The following is a 14,686-nucleotide window of genomic DNA, read 5'->3' on the forward strand; positions in this document are numbered from 1 at the left end:
TTACTGTAATGCACATCCAACATTTCTTTCCATCTCCGTAAGAAATAATGCAAGTACCCTCTCAGTGCCTAAATGTAGTCCAGTCAGTTGGGGAAAAATCCACTTGCTGGATGACAACAGAGCTAAAAAAAAAAAAAGTCTCTCAAGAGCCAGTCCCCCAAGACAATACAGATTTTGGTATTTTAATTGTAGTAAACAAACTCTTTTGGCCACTAAGTGTGATTTTACTCACCCTATACTCTCTGGGCTCTCCTGACGTCTGCGATTTTGCTGAAAGTTTTAACTGTTCTTCCAGTTTCTGAATTTCCTGCTGAAAATCATCACGTTCGTGTTCTCTTTCTATAGCTTGTTCCTGTAAACCCAACCAGAGATAATGAAAATCTTTTTAAAGAAACTTTTCATTTAATTAAAATATTGAGTACAAGAAAAATGTGGTGCTTATTTTTGTGGTGAAGAAACTATGCTCACTTAAAAATAATTAACCTCTTTTAGTAGTCCTAAAAGCATAGCTAAAATTACAAGGAACAACAAAAAAAACCAACCTTTCTGGCTCCAATGTACACACAAACTACAATTAGCAATTAATAAAAAGGAAAAAAATATCCTGTAATACTACAGAAAGGTAATTAAAAAACTACCTTAAAAAAAACACACAAAGAAAAACCCAAAGAGTCTAGTCTTTTATAAGACTAGAATACCAAAGCCTTAATTTCAAACAAAATGGAAAGTATCCCATTTTAGGAACCATCTTCCAAGTCTCAATCACTAGGATGAATATTTTATCACGTCTAAAACCATGGAAATATGGTACCAAGCTTGCTTACATCCATGAATTGCCGCTGGTTTTTAAGCTGTTTTTCAAGAACTTGAATTTGCTGTTTTAATTCAGCAACCTCCAATAACTGTGTAGCCAGGTCTTGATTACTATGCAGCTGTTCTTCCAGTTCCACCTCCAAAACTTTCATTTGAGAGCGTAAGTTGGAATGGTCCTTTTCTGCCTGACACTGAAGCTCTAATTTCTCCTTTGCTAAAAATTCTACTTCCTTCAGTAGACCTGGACAGGAACACAAAAACAACAACAAAAGTTGTCAGTGCAGTGTACAAAAATCAAATTGAGTTTAAGACGAGATTAAATTCAGGTACTTTGGACAGCATCAAAACCAAGGAAAAAAAATCTCCTGAGATGGTCTGTAAGCAACCCAAAACGAAGTGTGATACTTGGCTGCCCACTGTGTCTCTGAAAGTCATCTCTGTTAAGACTACTGTACAACGTAGTAAGGAGGACATGGGCATCTGTTCTCAATCCCAAAGTGAATCCTGCTGGAGATATTCTGAGCACATAGAAAGCTTTCACCTTCACCCCTGGAGACCTCACAGTTCAAGAAAGCCCCATCTCACCTGACCAGGAGTCCTTCAAATTCCCTCCCTAGGTCCTTGCCCTCTCAACCCTGGTTCCACACTCCTCCTGCCCCAGAGACTCTTTCCAAACCACACCAGATCCTCAATCCTCCAAATTCACTCCACTCCAGATGTGCTCCATCCCTAAGTTTAAGACCCACACCCCACTTTCAGCCACCTAGTCTCTCATACCCATCCTTCCAACTGCCCCATCCTTCATTACTCCATCCTAAAATTCTTGCCACCCCTTCCATCCCAACTTCCCACCTCACTTCAAATCTCTTCCCAATCAAGCCATCCAATACTGAATCCTCAATTCCTCCAAACTGTCATGCCAAGATCCTCCTTAGAGCTCCAACAACCAGTCTCAGGTCAGCCTCTCAATTACTCCTCTGCCTCATGCCATGCCAGATACTGCTGCTGACATCTACCCTGTTGAGTTAGCACCCAGACCATCTTTTTAGGGGTCACCAGTGCCCAGGCCTACCCTGAAGCTAGCTGCTATGAGAAAGCGAAGTCAATATTCTTCTCTGAATGTGAATGGGGATTAAAACCCAGAAAAAAAAAATCACGCTTACAGAAAATCAGTCCAGTTCTGAGGTTACAAAGGGAAGAAACACCTGGGAAAACAGATGGGGCATATTTGCCCTATATAGACTGCAAAAGGAAAACAACAACTATGAAAACATACATCGCTCAAGATTATTTAAGTTATCAAGAGCTAATTTATACCTACAAACTGCATTTTCAGTCAGTTGGACGCACTGAATACACTTTAGGAGACCCAAAGTGAGACTCTACTGTGAAGGCACCTGGAGCAAAACTATTTTAATGCGAATATAGCTAAAAGCTATACGTGAATATAATGTGAATATAGCTGAACACGAAAACAGAAGTCCAGCTCTTTAGTATTTAAAGCAAGGTCCTACAAAAGCTCATTATTTTACTTTTCAAATGTTCCATTATTCATCTTAAATGTTTTCAGTCACAGAAAAAAAGGTAAGTCTATGATTCTAACAAGGACCTTAACTGGTCATCCAGCTCAGTTCCCAGAATGGGACGATTCCCTTTTCCAAGCATGATCAACTCAACCCACATGATTTCTGACCTAACATCTTTTTAAGTTGCTGTTACAAAACTTCAAAAACTAAAGTGATACCACAGCCTCCTTACATCCTTTCTAGTGCTTCACTATCCACAGATGTTTAATTAAATTTCTAGACACTTTAAAACAAGCCAAGAAACATGAACATTTTTATGTTCATGATTAAGAGGATAAGCATCACAAGCTTAGAATGATGCAATAGCATTTACATTAAACATTGGGGAAAATGTCACTGCGGTAAGGATAATGGAACGGAGTGTGCCAGGACTGTGAAGTCTGTCTCTGGAAATTAAAGAGGCTGGACAAAGAGAAACAAGTAGAGGAGATTCTGTTTTGGGACAAAAATATGGACTAAATGAGCTCAAGGTCCACAGCAACCCTATGATGCCATGATTTAGTCACCCTGTCTCTTAATGTAGCAACTGCACTTTCTCTGCATTAAGACAATATTAAAATATCCAATATAAAACTAAGAGGTTAATTGAGCAAAAGAAAACTGAGCAGATATGGAACTGTACCAGATTCTTTAACCATCTGTCAGATTTGCTAAGCACCTATGGTAGCTTTTGAAACCAACTGAAATGGACACAAAATTGCTTATCAGTCACTTGAATTCTTTGAGATGCGTAGCATACATGTACATTGCCAATGTGAGAGCATGACACACACCAGCTGAAGGGGAAAAAAAAAATCCACATTTTGCTTTGCAGTCACTCTAGACAACATGTTAAAAGCCCTACCCTCCCTTACACATGGGTATGCTGGCACTGGGCTTTTCCTGCCATTTTAAGTTTGCTATTGGCTGATAAATACAAATCACAGGATTAATAAAGGACTTTGAGGAACTGCTGGAGATACACAGACCACATATTTCAAAAAGGTCTAGTCCTGGTACGTACTTTCTGACTTGAGTGATAATCCACAACTACATTCCAACTACATTTTACTCCAAGCACTAATTTTGCAAACTCACAACTACCAAGAGCAGTATCTCAGATGCCCACATAACACAACAACTGTGCAGTCACCTGTGCCACGCTCCCTGCTTTTTCTAGCACAGTGCTAAATAATCACATGAACTAAGTAAGCTTCAAGCTTCCTAATCAAATGTTCATCGAGTTGTGGATATAATTCGGGCTCTGGCAGAATGCATGCAGGTAAATGAAGAGTCTCCCTCAAAGCAATTTCTCTCACAACTCACTCGGAGCTGTAACAGCCTCATGCTATCAAGGAGATGCAACACAGCAAGTTATCCAAGGCTGAAACACACAGTCCAGAAAAAAGCTGATGACAGTCTGAATTCCATTAGGAGACTGAATCCCAGCCATAGCTGCACAACAGGGAATATCTTTTACCAAGTGCTGTGTTTTGCCAGGCAGGAGATGGGAATAAAATACCACTCTACTGTATTTTGCTTATACATGGTGCACAGAGGAGGGCAAGGTATAGAGTACAGATATATATGCACCCACAGGAAGGGCATGTATGCAGACTGACCCCTTGAGAAAAGAACTAATGCTTTTGTGAAAACAAGCACAGGAATTTTTCCTTCTACATCCTAAGAAAAATAATCCTTAATGAGTTGATGGCTTCTTTTTAGGTTCAAAAGGAATACTATTACTTTCTGAGGAACAAAATACTGATTAGATAAAACTGAAATAAACAGTCACGGTCACCTCCTCAGACAGAAATGCAAGTTAATGGAAAAAAGTCATTAGGCTAACAGATTTTACATGGAATTAAAAATGTTCCAAAGAAAGCAGGTATCCAATTTTGCCAATCTCAGTAAGTGTAAGCTGTTTGAGCAATTTTTAATTTTTTTTTTTTTTTTTTAAGCACATGTTCTCCAAGTCTATAAATACAATTTCGAGCAACATGAATAGATCATCAGATCACAATTTGTTTCCTTGTAGGGACAAACCTGCTATTTTATTAATGCTAATTCAAATCATGCAATTCCACTTTGGTAATGCCCCAGCACACTCCCCCCCTCTCCCAAAATCATCATTAGCAAACGCCAAGCTCCATTCTAAGTGCATTGTATTAGCGAGGCCATTCTACTCACATTAGTACCCCACATCAAAAAAGGGAGAAGGAATTCCTTTTCAAGGAATAAGCCATGTCAGTGAACTCCAAACAATGTGATTTTTGTTTAGTGTATTTTCCACATACTACAAACAATGCCAAACCAGAGGAAGAGTACTACAGATGGCTGGGGTGGGAGAAAGGGGGCGAATTTTAGGGCTCAGCACTTGCAGCAAATGCAACTCTTCAGGTTCTAATGAGCTACTGGCAAGAGCTGGACTGCAGCTACCAGGAGAATATCAATCCCCAATTCCACTCTAACCAGCTAAGTTATATATTTGCTGCAAGCAGCAGCAAATTTAAGGACAGCGAGGTGGTCACCAAAAATATGTTAAATAAAGATAGTGCTTGAGGGAGATCTGAATGGACAGAAGGAATAAAGATACAGTAATGGGCAAGACCACCCAGTGCAGCTTTTTAACTCTAATGGGAATTTACCTAGATAATTCATTTTTATTCACCTGAGGGACTTGGTTTGCCTTTGGGGGAAAAGAAAAAGTCTAAAAACAAGAGACAGTGAATATGCAAGAGAACACATCTACGAATATATATATATGCATATAAATAAAATCTATTTAAGAATGTGGTAAGAGAATTATATTTTGAGTACACCACGAGACATAATCATGGCAGCTATGAATTTATCAGATCTAAATGTTTGCTACTCAGGAGTTAAGTATACACAGTTTAGTTTGTGGGGGGTGCCTTTTTCAATTTGGCACGTACAAATTTTACTTCAGCATTAGACTTCCAAAGTCAGTGGAAAACTCTACAGATCCTTCTTGCTTGTTTTTGGTTTCATCTTTGCTCCCATTACTAGCCTTCCTTACCATTCTGCTCTCCCCTTCTTTTTTCTGATCTACCTATCCATTCATTTACATTTCTCTAGTCTCCTTAGACTTCATTCAGTTCTTGCTGTACTTTTTTTAGGTCACCATTTTACATCACCTCAAATATTTTTTGGTTTTTCCCCCTTTAAGTTAATTTAATCATTCTGATAGCCTACTGTGTATCATTAGAAGCTCATAGCAAGCTTACAACCCACTCCATCCCCTCAAAAGAAAAATAAAGCTGGCAAACATGACGATAATGTCACAATGCACTTTAAGCCTAACGGCAGCAAAACATTTTTTCCTTTAAATATTGATCAGTGAACTGAATATTCTTAGTTTTAGTTGTTTTCTGATGCATCACAGAAGTCATAACTATTTTTTGCCAAGATATTCATAATCCCAGTAATTTGTTGGGCCTGTTTATGAAGTACTATTCCTCTTAGTTAAAATAAAGTCAAACCTATCAATTCATTCACTCAGTGTCACAGCAACACAAACCAGAAAAAAGCCACACAACATTACAAACCTGAACCTTCTTTTTGTGCTACATTAGCAATAGGTGTTCCTAGAAATCAAAACACACAGACATGTACAAGACAAGAATAGGACATTGTGATCCATTCCGTCTTCTAAATCACCAAAAATTCATATGTAATACAGAGATGGTGCCTACCTTTTATTTGGCAGAAATGCATTTCATCTTTATTATGACACAAAGCTCCTGATGATGTACGTTGATCCATGTCTATAATTGGACTAGAGCTACTATAGAAATGGTTTTACGTTATAACCATGCAAGTTTGTTGCAACATTTTTGGCTAGTCACTTACACATTTTCTAAGACAATCAATATTCTCTTTTTGCAATTTTCCCCATACAGAGATGGAATAATTAATGCCTCAGGCCCCCCTTTTAGTTCCTGCCAGTGGATTCAAAGCAGGATTCAGTCCAGCAGGACTCACTAGCACAGACTTACAGACTCTGTCATACATTTCCATGACATACAGATGTACTTGTGTTCAACAACATCATGGAATGATTTTGTGTTTCCTGTGGGACATATTACTCAATGCCATAATCACTGTTGTAAAGCAAGCACAACATGCATATAGTTCCAGTTACAGCCCCTGAATCTGTTTATGTTCTGCTGTCTTTCCCCTGAGGAAGAGAGGTCTTCTCCCACCACCTCCTCTGCCTACAAGGGCAAACACACGTAAGCTCTGTAAGCCAGGGCAATCTGCACAAGATCACTATTCAATTTTCTCTTAAGGTAATAGTAAGATATTATTAAGATGCCATATGAGAGGTCAGAGAAGGACACAACTTTTAACACTAACATAAGTACTGTACTTTTTAATAAGGCCTGTAGCATTAGGACAAGGCGTAATGGTTTTAAACTAAAGAGAGTAGATTCAGGCTAGATATAAGGAAGAAATTTTTTACGATGAGCATAGTGAAACACCGCAGCAGGTTGCCCAGAGAGGTGGTAGAAGCCCCATCTCTGGAAACATTCAAGGTCAGGTTGGATGGGGCTCTGAGCAACCTGATCTACTTGCTGGTGAAAGGGCTGGAAGGAATGTCCTACAAGGAGCAGCTAAGGACTCTGAGTTTGTCTATTTTGGAGAAAAGGAGGCTGAGGGGCAACGTCATTGGTCTCTACATCTTCCTGAGGAGGGGATGTGGAGAGGAAGGTGCTGGTTTATTCTGCCTGGTATCTGGTGAGAGGACTCATGGGAATGGTTCAAAGCTGTGCCAGGAGAGGTTTAGACTGGACAGTAGGAAGTATTTCTTTACCAAGAAGGTGGTCAGACCCTGGAACCCTTTACCTAGAGAGGTGGTTGATGCCCCAAGACTGTCAGTGTTTAAGAGGCATTTGGACAATGCCCTTAATAACATGCTTTCGCTTCAGGGCTGACCAAAAGTTGTCAGGCTAGTTGTTGGACTAGATGATTGTTGTAGGTCCCTTCCAACTGAAAATATTCTATTCTAGTTGAAGATGTCCTGCTCATTGCAGGACGGTTGGACTAGATGACCTTTAAAGCTTCCTTCCAACCCAAACCATTCTATAACTTCATGTACAACATGAGATTTTGATTGCACTATATTTGAAAGGTTGAGTGCAGAGTCAAAAGGAAGAACATGGAAGGGTGGTGAGCAAGAGCAGGACAATGGTAGCGTCAAGAGTCAGAAGAGAGGTGAAGAGCAGCAAGGTGAAGAGAAGAGGAGAAGGTGAGGTGGGGGAGAAGCAAGAAGCAGACAAAAGTTACAGAGCAATGATACAGTAGGGCTGAAAGTCAGTCAGAAGTCTATAACAGAGGCTCCTGAGAAGTGGACAGATAATTGCAACGTATAGACTGTGTCCAGTCAAACACACCCCTCCTATAGAATTTGGGTCCATACCCTGAAACCTAGAGTCTTTACATTCCTCTACTACTGACAATGGAGAAATTCACTAGAAAACAGTTTCTTGATGTCTTTATTTCTGACCTAAGTATGCACTATGTACAACTACCTGTTAAGCAGTCTGCTCAGGCAGTAAAGATCTATGCAACATAGCTGAAGGTGGCATTGTGGTGACATAGCTGAGGGTAGCATAATGTTGGCATTACCAGAAGTAGAAAGGCAGTGATCCCAAATGAAAAAATTTCTACTGAAAGATGATAGAGAGAAATTCACTTATAGAAGTGGTAGAATGACATTAAGCCTGCAAATTCAAGAAGTCTAAACTACATAATTCTATTTAAATGATTCACAGATTCATCATTAAGAACCAGTATAACCTAGTCTTGAGATCCTGCATAGTGCAAGTCACATAACATCTGTGAATTTTCTTCTGTGAACCAAAAAAATATATCTTACATGTAAGCCAGCTATATTACATGTAGATTCTTCAGGGTCTTTATTAAATCACTGCTGTCACTGCTAAAATGTGCGTTCCTTCATTTGCAGTGTGAGTTATCACAGCATCAACTTCTACTCATTGAGTATTACTAGACTCCATCCAGTATGTTAGAGAGTTCCCCCCATCCTACTCCACTTCCCTACACAAGCTCCCTTCAGTTAGCTTACATCATATCACATACTCTGTGAGGCTGAGGGAGTGATGGAGTGGGGGAAGGAGTTATGTAGATTGCTTATTTGCACCTACTTACCTGAGTTTGATTTGGTATTTCAGTGGCTGTCTGTGGCTTGCAGTGAGTCACCCTTTATACAAAAATTTAAGATACTTGCCTCACCTTATCCGCTCCAACAACACTACCTCATTCAGCTTTTTCAACCCATATACTTTCCTTTAAAAACCTAAATAGGCTTTGAGCTTGACCATTAAAACCTTTCCACAGTTACCTTTATTGGTCATGTGTGTGTGTCTTGATAGGACAAGGCTGGGGAGCAGGGGAAAAGCTTATGTATGAAACTAAGTACACATCACCACCACAATTTTTTCGTAATTCAAATAACCTTCCAGGAGTATTTTATTTTTTCTGTCATTATTAAGCTACCTCCTTAGTCCTGGAAGCTGTCAAAAGCCTTGAAGCTCAAACTCTTCTCTTTGACTGCAGTGTCAAATAACCAGCATTTCAGTTACTAACTAGGTGCTAATTATCTGTTGCAACTAACTACCTGTACTTAATACATGCCTCTTTCTCAGACACGTTCCATTTCTAACTAAACATAAGACTGAAGTAGTATTCTTCACTAACAGTATTATTGTCTTAGAAGCAAAGAACCAGCTGCTTTATTTTCTGCTTTTACAGGAAGACCCTGGTAACCTCTGTACCAGACTGAGCTGCTCACTAGGTCATCAAACCAAAGACTGATACAGTATAGAAACACACTGCAGTGTGCCCTGACAGGACACAATTTTTTTTTCCACTAACAGTGTCATACCCACTCCTCACCAAGAATTGCTTGCTCCTGGGTTAGCTCCTGGAAGCGTTCACGCATATTCTCCAGCTCCACAACAAGGCGACGTTCAGATTCCTCTTTCAGATTCAAGGCCTCTTCCAATGCAGCTTTTTCTGCAACATAGCCTTCGATAATGCCTAAAATCCCAAGTTAGAATGCAAATAAAGCAACAGACAAACTCATCTATTGGAAAAAAGCATCTTGAAAACATGAGTAAACAATTTTTTGCAAACAATGGAAGGTGACATAGAAAGAAAGAAGTGCTAGATGACTTAAATTTACACTGTAGCTAGGCTTTGTGAAGTATCTTAAAGAATAAAATGTACTAGTTAATGTATTCTAACAGGTTTTATGAGGCTGCCATGCCACAAAGTGTCCCCAAGCATGTAGAATGTACATGGGGATCACTAAGCCTTGATGGCCTGGGATCACCTCACAACATAGGACAGCCTGACACAACTTCTGCTGGGGGATGAGGTTCGAATAAACAGAATCTCCAGAAAGTAAGATCAAATTCAGAGCCCAAGAAATCTAGGAATGATTCACAGAAAAGAAAGAAACAGGATTTTGGAAAGACTAAATAAGCCTAAAGGGGTATGACTGAGAAGAGGAATGGAAAGCAGATGCCATGATTAGGGAGAGGAGCTCAGCTTGAAGGACATGGAAACCCTCAAAGATTCTCCTACATAAAGGCGAAGACCTCAAGTCATAATCTTCACAAGGGGGAATCAAACTGATGATATGCAGTCTGTGATAGCATTGAGATCAACAGCCTCAGCCTTTCTGTCTCTTCTTACAGAATCTCTTTATGCCTGCACTACCATCAAACATTGCTCTGGTTCATGCTGAAGCCTTCCAAGGTCAGACAGGTGGACTGATTTACACTGGGAGTATATCTTCTTTTCAATAATCCAAGCTCCCATGTTTAGACATGCAGGAATGTAAACTGCTGTTTTAAAAATTATGGTATTTTTCACACGCAGTCAATGGTATAAGCATAGGACTAAGCACTATCATGCTTGCCCCAGGGAAACACATGAAGAGAATTAAGTAGTAGATTTGCAAGAGAAGACTCATGCTTCAAGTAATTCAGCAATCTGAAATGCAGAAAATGGATTACAAACAGGCAAATCAACAACAAAAGACACAAAAAGCATATCAAATATTTGGAGGAATGAGCTATAAGTAAGTGACACCAAAATCTCTATATTTGTTTCATTTTCTTACCCTCTGCTTTATGAAGTTCTAGTGCCAGCTGATTCTTGGCCTCGCTTTCCTCACTGAGGCACTCCATTAGTTCCTGGTGCTGACTAACCACTTGGGCAGTTTCCTGATTTCGGCGGCTGAATTCTTCTTCAAATTGCGCATGGTTTTCATGCATTTTCTCCAACTAAAAGTAAACAATTTCCCCTAGCATCAGATCTTAGATGCGCATGTGATATAATAATACTACAGACATTTAAACAAAAGCCTTCTTAATATTTTATAGCATTTGTGCATTAAGGCCCAGGATTTGAAGTTTCATTTTAGTACTAGGTTGACTTTGCCCAAAACCCCTGGACACTTTTGTGATTCCCTGTACTCACGTACCTGTATTTTTGCCACAAATCTTCTTTAAGCACATAAGTTTCTTTACTGTGCATAAAGAGAGATACCTCCCTGTTGGTTAAACTGCTCAGCTTGACACTTCCTGAGCCACTTGAAATTCAAAGCATCCTTACACTCAAATTCTTCAAGAGATTCAGGCATGTCTAATAGACAGTGAAGTCAATACATGATCAGATTTCCAAGGTATGGCACCAGTTCTCTGAGACTATGTATCTTGCATTCCTACGTGCAATGTCTCAAGTTCAAAGGAAAGGAATAGAGCAGCCCCATTCTCATTTAGTTTACCTTATCCTGGTGGATAGAACATTTCACAGACCTGAGCAAAGTATGCTTGAATGCAGCTGATGAAGGTGACCTAGAATCTAGATCTGCCACAGCTTGGGCAAGTGCTTTAGCCACAAATTAGCCACAAGCTAGTGGAATGAGCATCAGTACCCAAAAATACAAATTTAAGCACCTCATTCTAGGAGGGATTTTTTTTTAAGATGGTGAATATACATTTCACACAGACACTTATCTCTGGGTTGCACAAAACACCTGATGAGAAGAATAATTTCAGAAATATTCCTTCCCTTCACATTTCTCTTAAATTAGGGGCTTCCTTACTCAACAAACTAATTACTGTAGCACTAAATTCAATCCTCTAAATGTATATAGTACTCGGGCATCTACCTCAGATTTACAGCTTCTCTTCCCAAACCTAGATGTCTAGACACTGCAAAATTCAGTATGGACGTACTCAAATTCTTTTATAATATTGAGTCCAGCTCCTTTTATCACAATTAAACAGTATGTAATTACAAGGATGTTTCCTTGCTGCTATCTACATATTCCCAAAACATTTTAACATGGGACTGAGTTTTCCTGAACCTGCTTATCAATGTTGAAGAACCATTGATGTCAAGTGCCATGAGACTCCCTCAATAACACTTAACTTTTGGTCTCCTGAAGTTACCAAATGCATCTAAAATCCTAGTTTAAATCTACTTAAGGCAAGCTTTCCTACAGGATCTGCTAGGAAAAAGAAAAAAGTTGTTCAAGTCTCATTTATAAGAAATGATCAAATAGGGGCAAAACCTTCACTGTAAGCAGCAGGGGATGCACATGCCTCCCTATACTGGTAACTTGTCATGTATTCAGACAAAATCTGATTCTTTTTAATAGCCAATCCTACAGGGTACTAAATACACAAGCCTTAAAACAGATTTCACATTTTCAGTATAATTATATATCTACACAAAGTTTTACTTGTTTAGTTGATTCTGTAACCAGTTCCAGAAGTCTCTCCACTGCAGTGTGCAAACGATGACAAATTTTCAGTATCATTTCTTCATTTTCACATGCCAATTCTGGCTTTGCAAAAACACTTTCACATAAGTATTGGCTCAACTCAGACCCCTCGTCAGTCACTGGAGACAGCTGGTTGTGTTCTGCGAGAGTTTCATCAAGCAGCTCATCCACTGAAAACAAGCAAGCTGTTTAAAAACACAGAAAAAATGACACAGAACTAGCCACTCAGATAACAGCTGACATCAGACACTGACATTGGTTCATCCTGAAGATGTATTACAAGGTGAAAACTTGTACACATCAATAACTCAGTGTTGAAAAATCAAGACAGTCTTTCACAATGTTTCAAAATACTGTGCTACACATCAGGGCCTGAAACTCTGTATTCACCAAGTTCATCTTTCTTGCCCTATAACCCATTCAGCCTTTTCCAGCAATTCTAGTAGCTGCACTATCTTAAGTGTGTAGCAACTTTGAAAGTGACGCAGAAAACACTGCAAGAAGAGATAGCGCCTGTCTGAACCTCATCCCTACGAAAGGAAATGAAAAGGCCTTTTTCAAGAATGTGAATTGACTACATCCAGTTATGCAGAATTATACTCACCTTTTTCTAGGTGATGCTTTTCTTTGGCTTTGAAACACTGCATGAATCCCATTTCGTCCACAATACTGTGACTTTCTCTAGAATCTCCAGAAGCCAGACTGTCATCAAGGCAAAGACCAATCTTGCTACAGATAAGGTCCTCAACAGCTATTGTGGCCTTCACCAACTCCATAAGCAATTTCAAAACATGCTGATAAGATTCCTGCAGTTTTTTCCTAGAACAGCATATCAAACACTTCAAAAATTGCAAGCACTTGATTTAAAGGACACTTTGAACCTACTGAAAAACTGACAGTCTACAATGGATAGATATCTTGCCATAGTTTGACAGTTATCAGTGAAGATGATTCAGATGACTCACAAAAAAACAAGGCCATTTTCACAGAGCAGGCTCAGCAAAAACCCTTTGTCTTCTCCACAGGTAGATGGAGAGCTCATACTGCAGTCACAAGCACCTCAGGCTTCCACATCTGTGGAAGCACCAGTAGGGAGAACATATCTACTACTATAATATCTGTGACATCAAAATAACTAGGGGTGTTCTGGCAGAGTAGACAACAAAAATTTTACTTATGAAAACATTTTAGTTTTGAGAAAAACAGTAAGCCAGTTTCTTAAAGGTGAGAGAGGGAATTCTTCTAGAAGCTTATTCAGCATGACAGCTTCTCTCTAACCCACACAGTCCAATGACATATCAAACCAATCTACATTGCACTGAAAAGTTTCTGCAACCGAGATGTTTTCTCCATTTCCTAGCTTCTTCCAAGATTATAGAGAGTGGAAACCCCAAAACACCAAAGACTCCATCAGGCCACAAGAAAAAAAGGAAGGAAAAAAATCTTGCTCTCCATATCAAGATAGGTTGGTAATTGAAAAAAAAAACAAAAACAACAACAACAAAAAACAAAAAACAAACAACAAACCAACCTCAGAAAACCTTGCAAATAAAAGCAATATATCATCAACCTACGCTATTAATTTGAGCTGGCTTAATTTTGCCTAGTTATTGATTTCTTTATGAAAAGTGAGACAACAAGCAAACAAAAAAACAACCAATAAGCATTAAGTAACCCAAGATGTACAAACCTTTCATCCTTGGACTGCTCAATATCAGATCTCAACATGGCTACCAAATTCCCTCCTTCTTGGTTTTCTCTGTCCCGCCGCTGAAGGAGTGTCTCCAGTTCAGAGTTGGTCTCCTCTATTTCACTGTTTAAAGACTCCACTTTCTTTTCCAGCTGTGGAAAATACAGTAAAAATGCAACAAAGTCGATCTTGTTGCCTAAACAAGACAAACTTCACCCAATCATTGTCTGCTGTTGCAAATTTGCTTCTACAAGTACTAGAAATGAAGGACAGCAGAAAGGCTAAAAATGAATGGCTATTTTTTTAGTTCTCCTTTTCTGATGTTGATTTTGCTTCAGGGAGTTGCCTCACTTGCATTCAGACTCAGTACATACAAGCAATGCAAAAAGCTTGTAAAAACTTTGCATCATACTTTAGTTTGCTTTCATTGTTATGCCTCAAAGACACAAAGCATAAATTTTGACACTGTAGTACACCAACCTGAACAGCAACCTGATCCAGTATCATCAGTGCCAGCTAACTTTGTTCTTTGCTTTATAAGCTCTGCCTGAAAACAGGTTTCTAGAAAAATATTGTCTCTCATATTTATATGTTCAGATGACACCTCCATCCTATTAAAACACACACATATACGTATATATAAAAATACGTATATGTATGTATATAACTACCCCTGACCCCTGGATTTTGCTGCCAAACAAATCACTACTATTTTGTTAGAAACTTTGTCTCATAAGTAAGTCAACAAATCAGTCTATTTCAGAGGAAACT

General features: G+C 39.1%; 1 protein-coding gene across 14 annotated transcripts in view; it reads right to left on the bottom strand.

Annotated features, from left to right (window-relative positions):
• The window catches only part of PCNT (pericentrin), a 101,746-nt gene that overhangs the window by 46,297 nt on the left and 40,763 nt on the right, over positions 1-14,686 (bottom strand). For 7 of the 14 annotated variants that reach the window (XR_012650390.1, XM_075027747.1, XM_075027741.1 and 4 more), the window contains 8 exons: positions 13,916-14,067; positions 12,830-13,044; positions 12,184-12,410; positions 10,555-10,717; positions 9,321-9,464; positions 5,948-5,986; positions 825-1,054; positions 233-352 (listed from right to left, as the gene is read on the bottom strand). Coding sequence is in view for 13 of the 14 variants with exons in the window: in XM_075027747.1 (XP_074883848.1) it covers positions 233-352; positions 825-1,054; positions 5,948-5,986; positions 9,321-9,464; positions 10,555-10,717; positions 12,184-12,410; positions 12,830-13,044; positions 13,916-14,067 (1,290 nt within the window). In the remaining variant the exon portion in view is untranslated. The remainder of the gene's footprint in view (positions 1-232; positions 353-824; positions 1,055-5,947; positions 5,987-9,320; positions 9,465-10,554; positions 10,718-12,183; positions 12,411-12,829; positions 13,045-13,915; positions 14,068-14,686) is intronic. The other 7 variants (XM_075027748.1, XM_075027750.1, XM_075027743.1 and 4 more) reach the window with 4 other exon arrangements.

Source organism: Buteo buteo, chromosome 5 (assembly GCF_964188355.1).
Source record: "Buteo buteo chromosome 5, bButBut1.hap1.1, whole genome shotgun sequence".
NCBI classification, from domain to species: domain Eukaryota; kingdom Metazoa; phylum Chordata; class Aves; order Accipitriformes; family Accipitridae; genus Buteo; species Buteo buteo.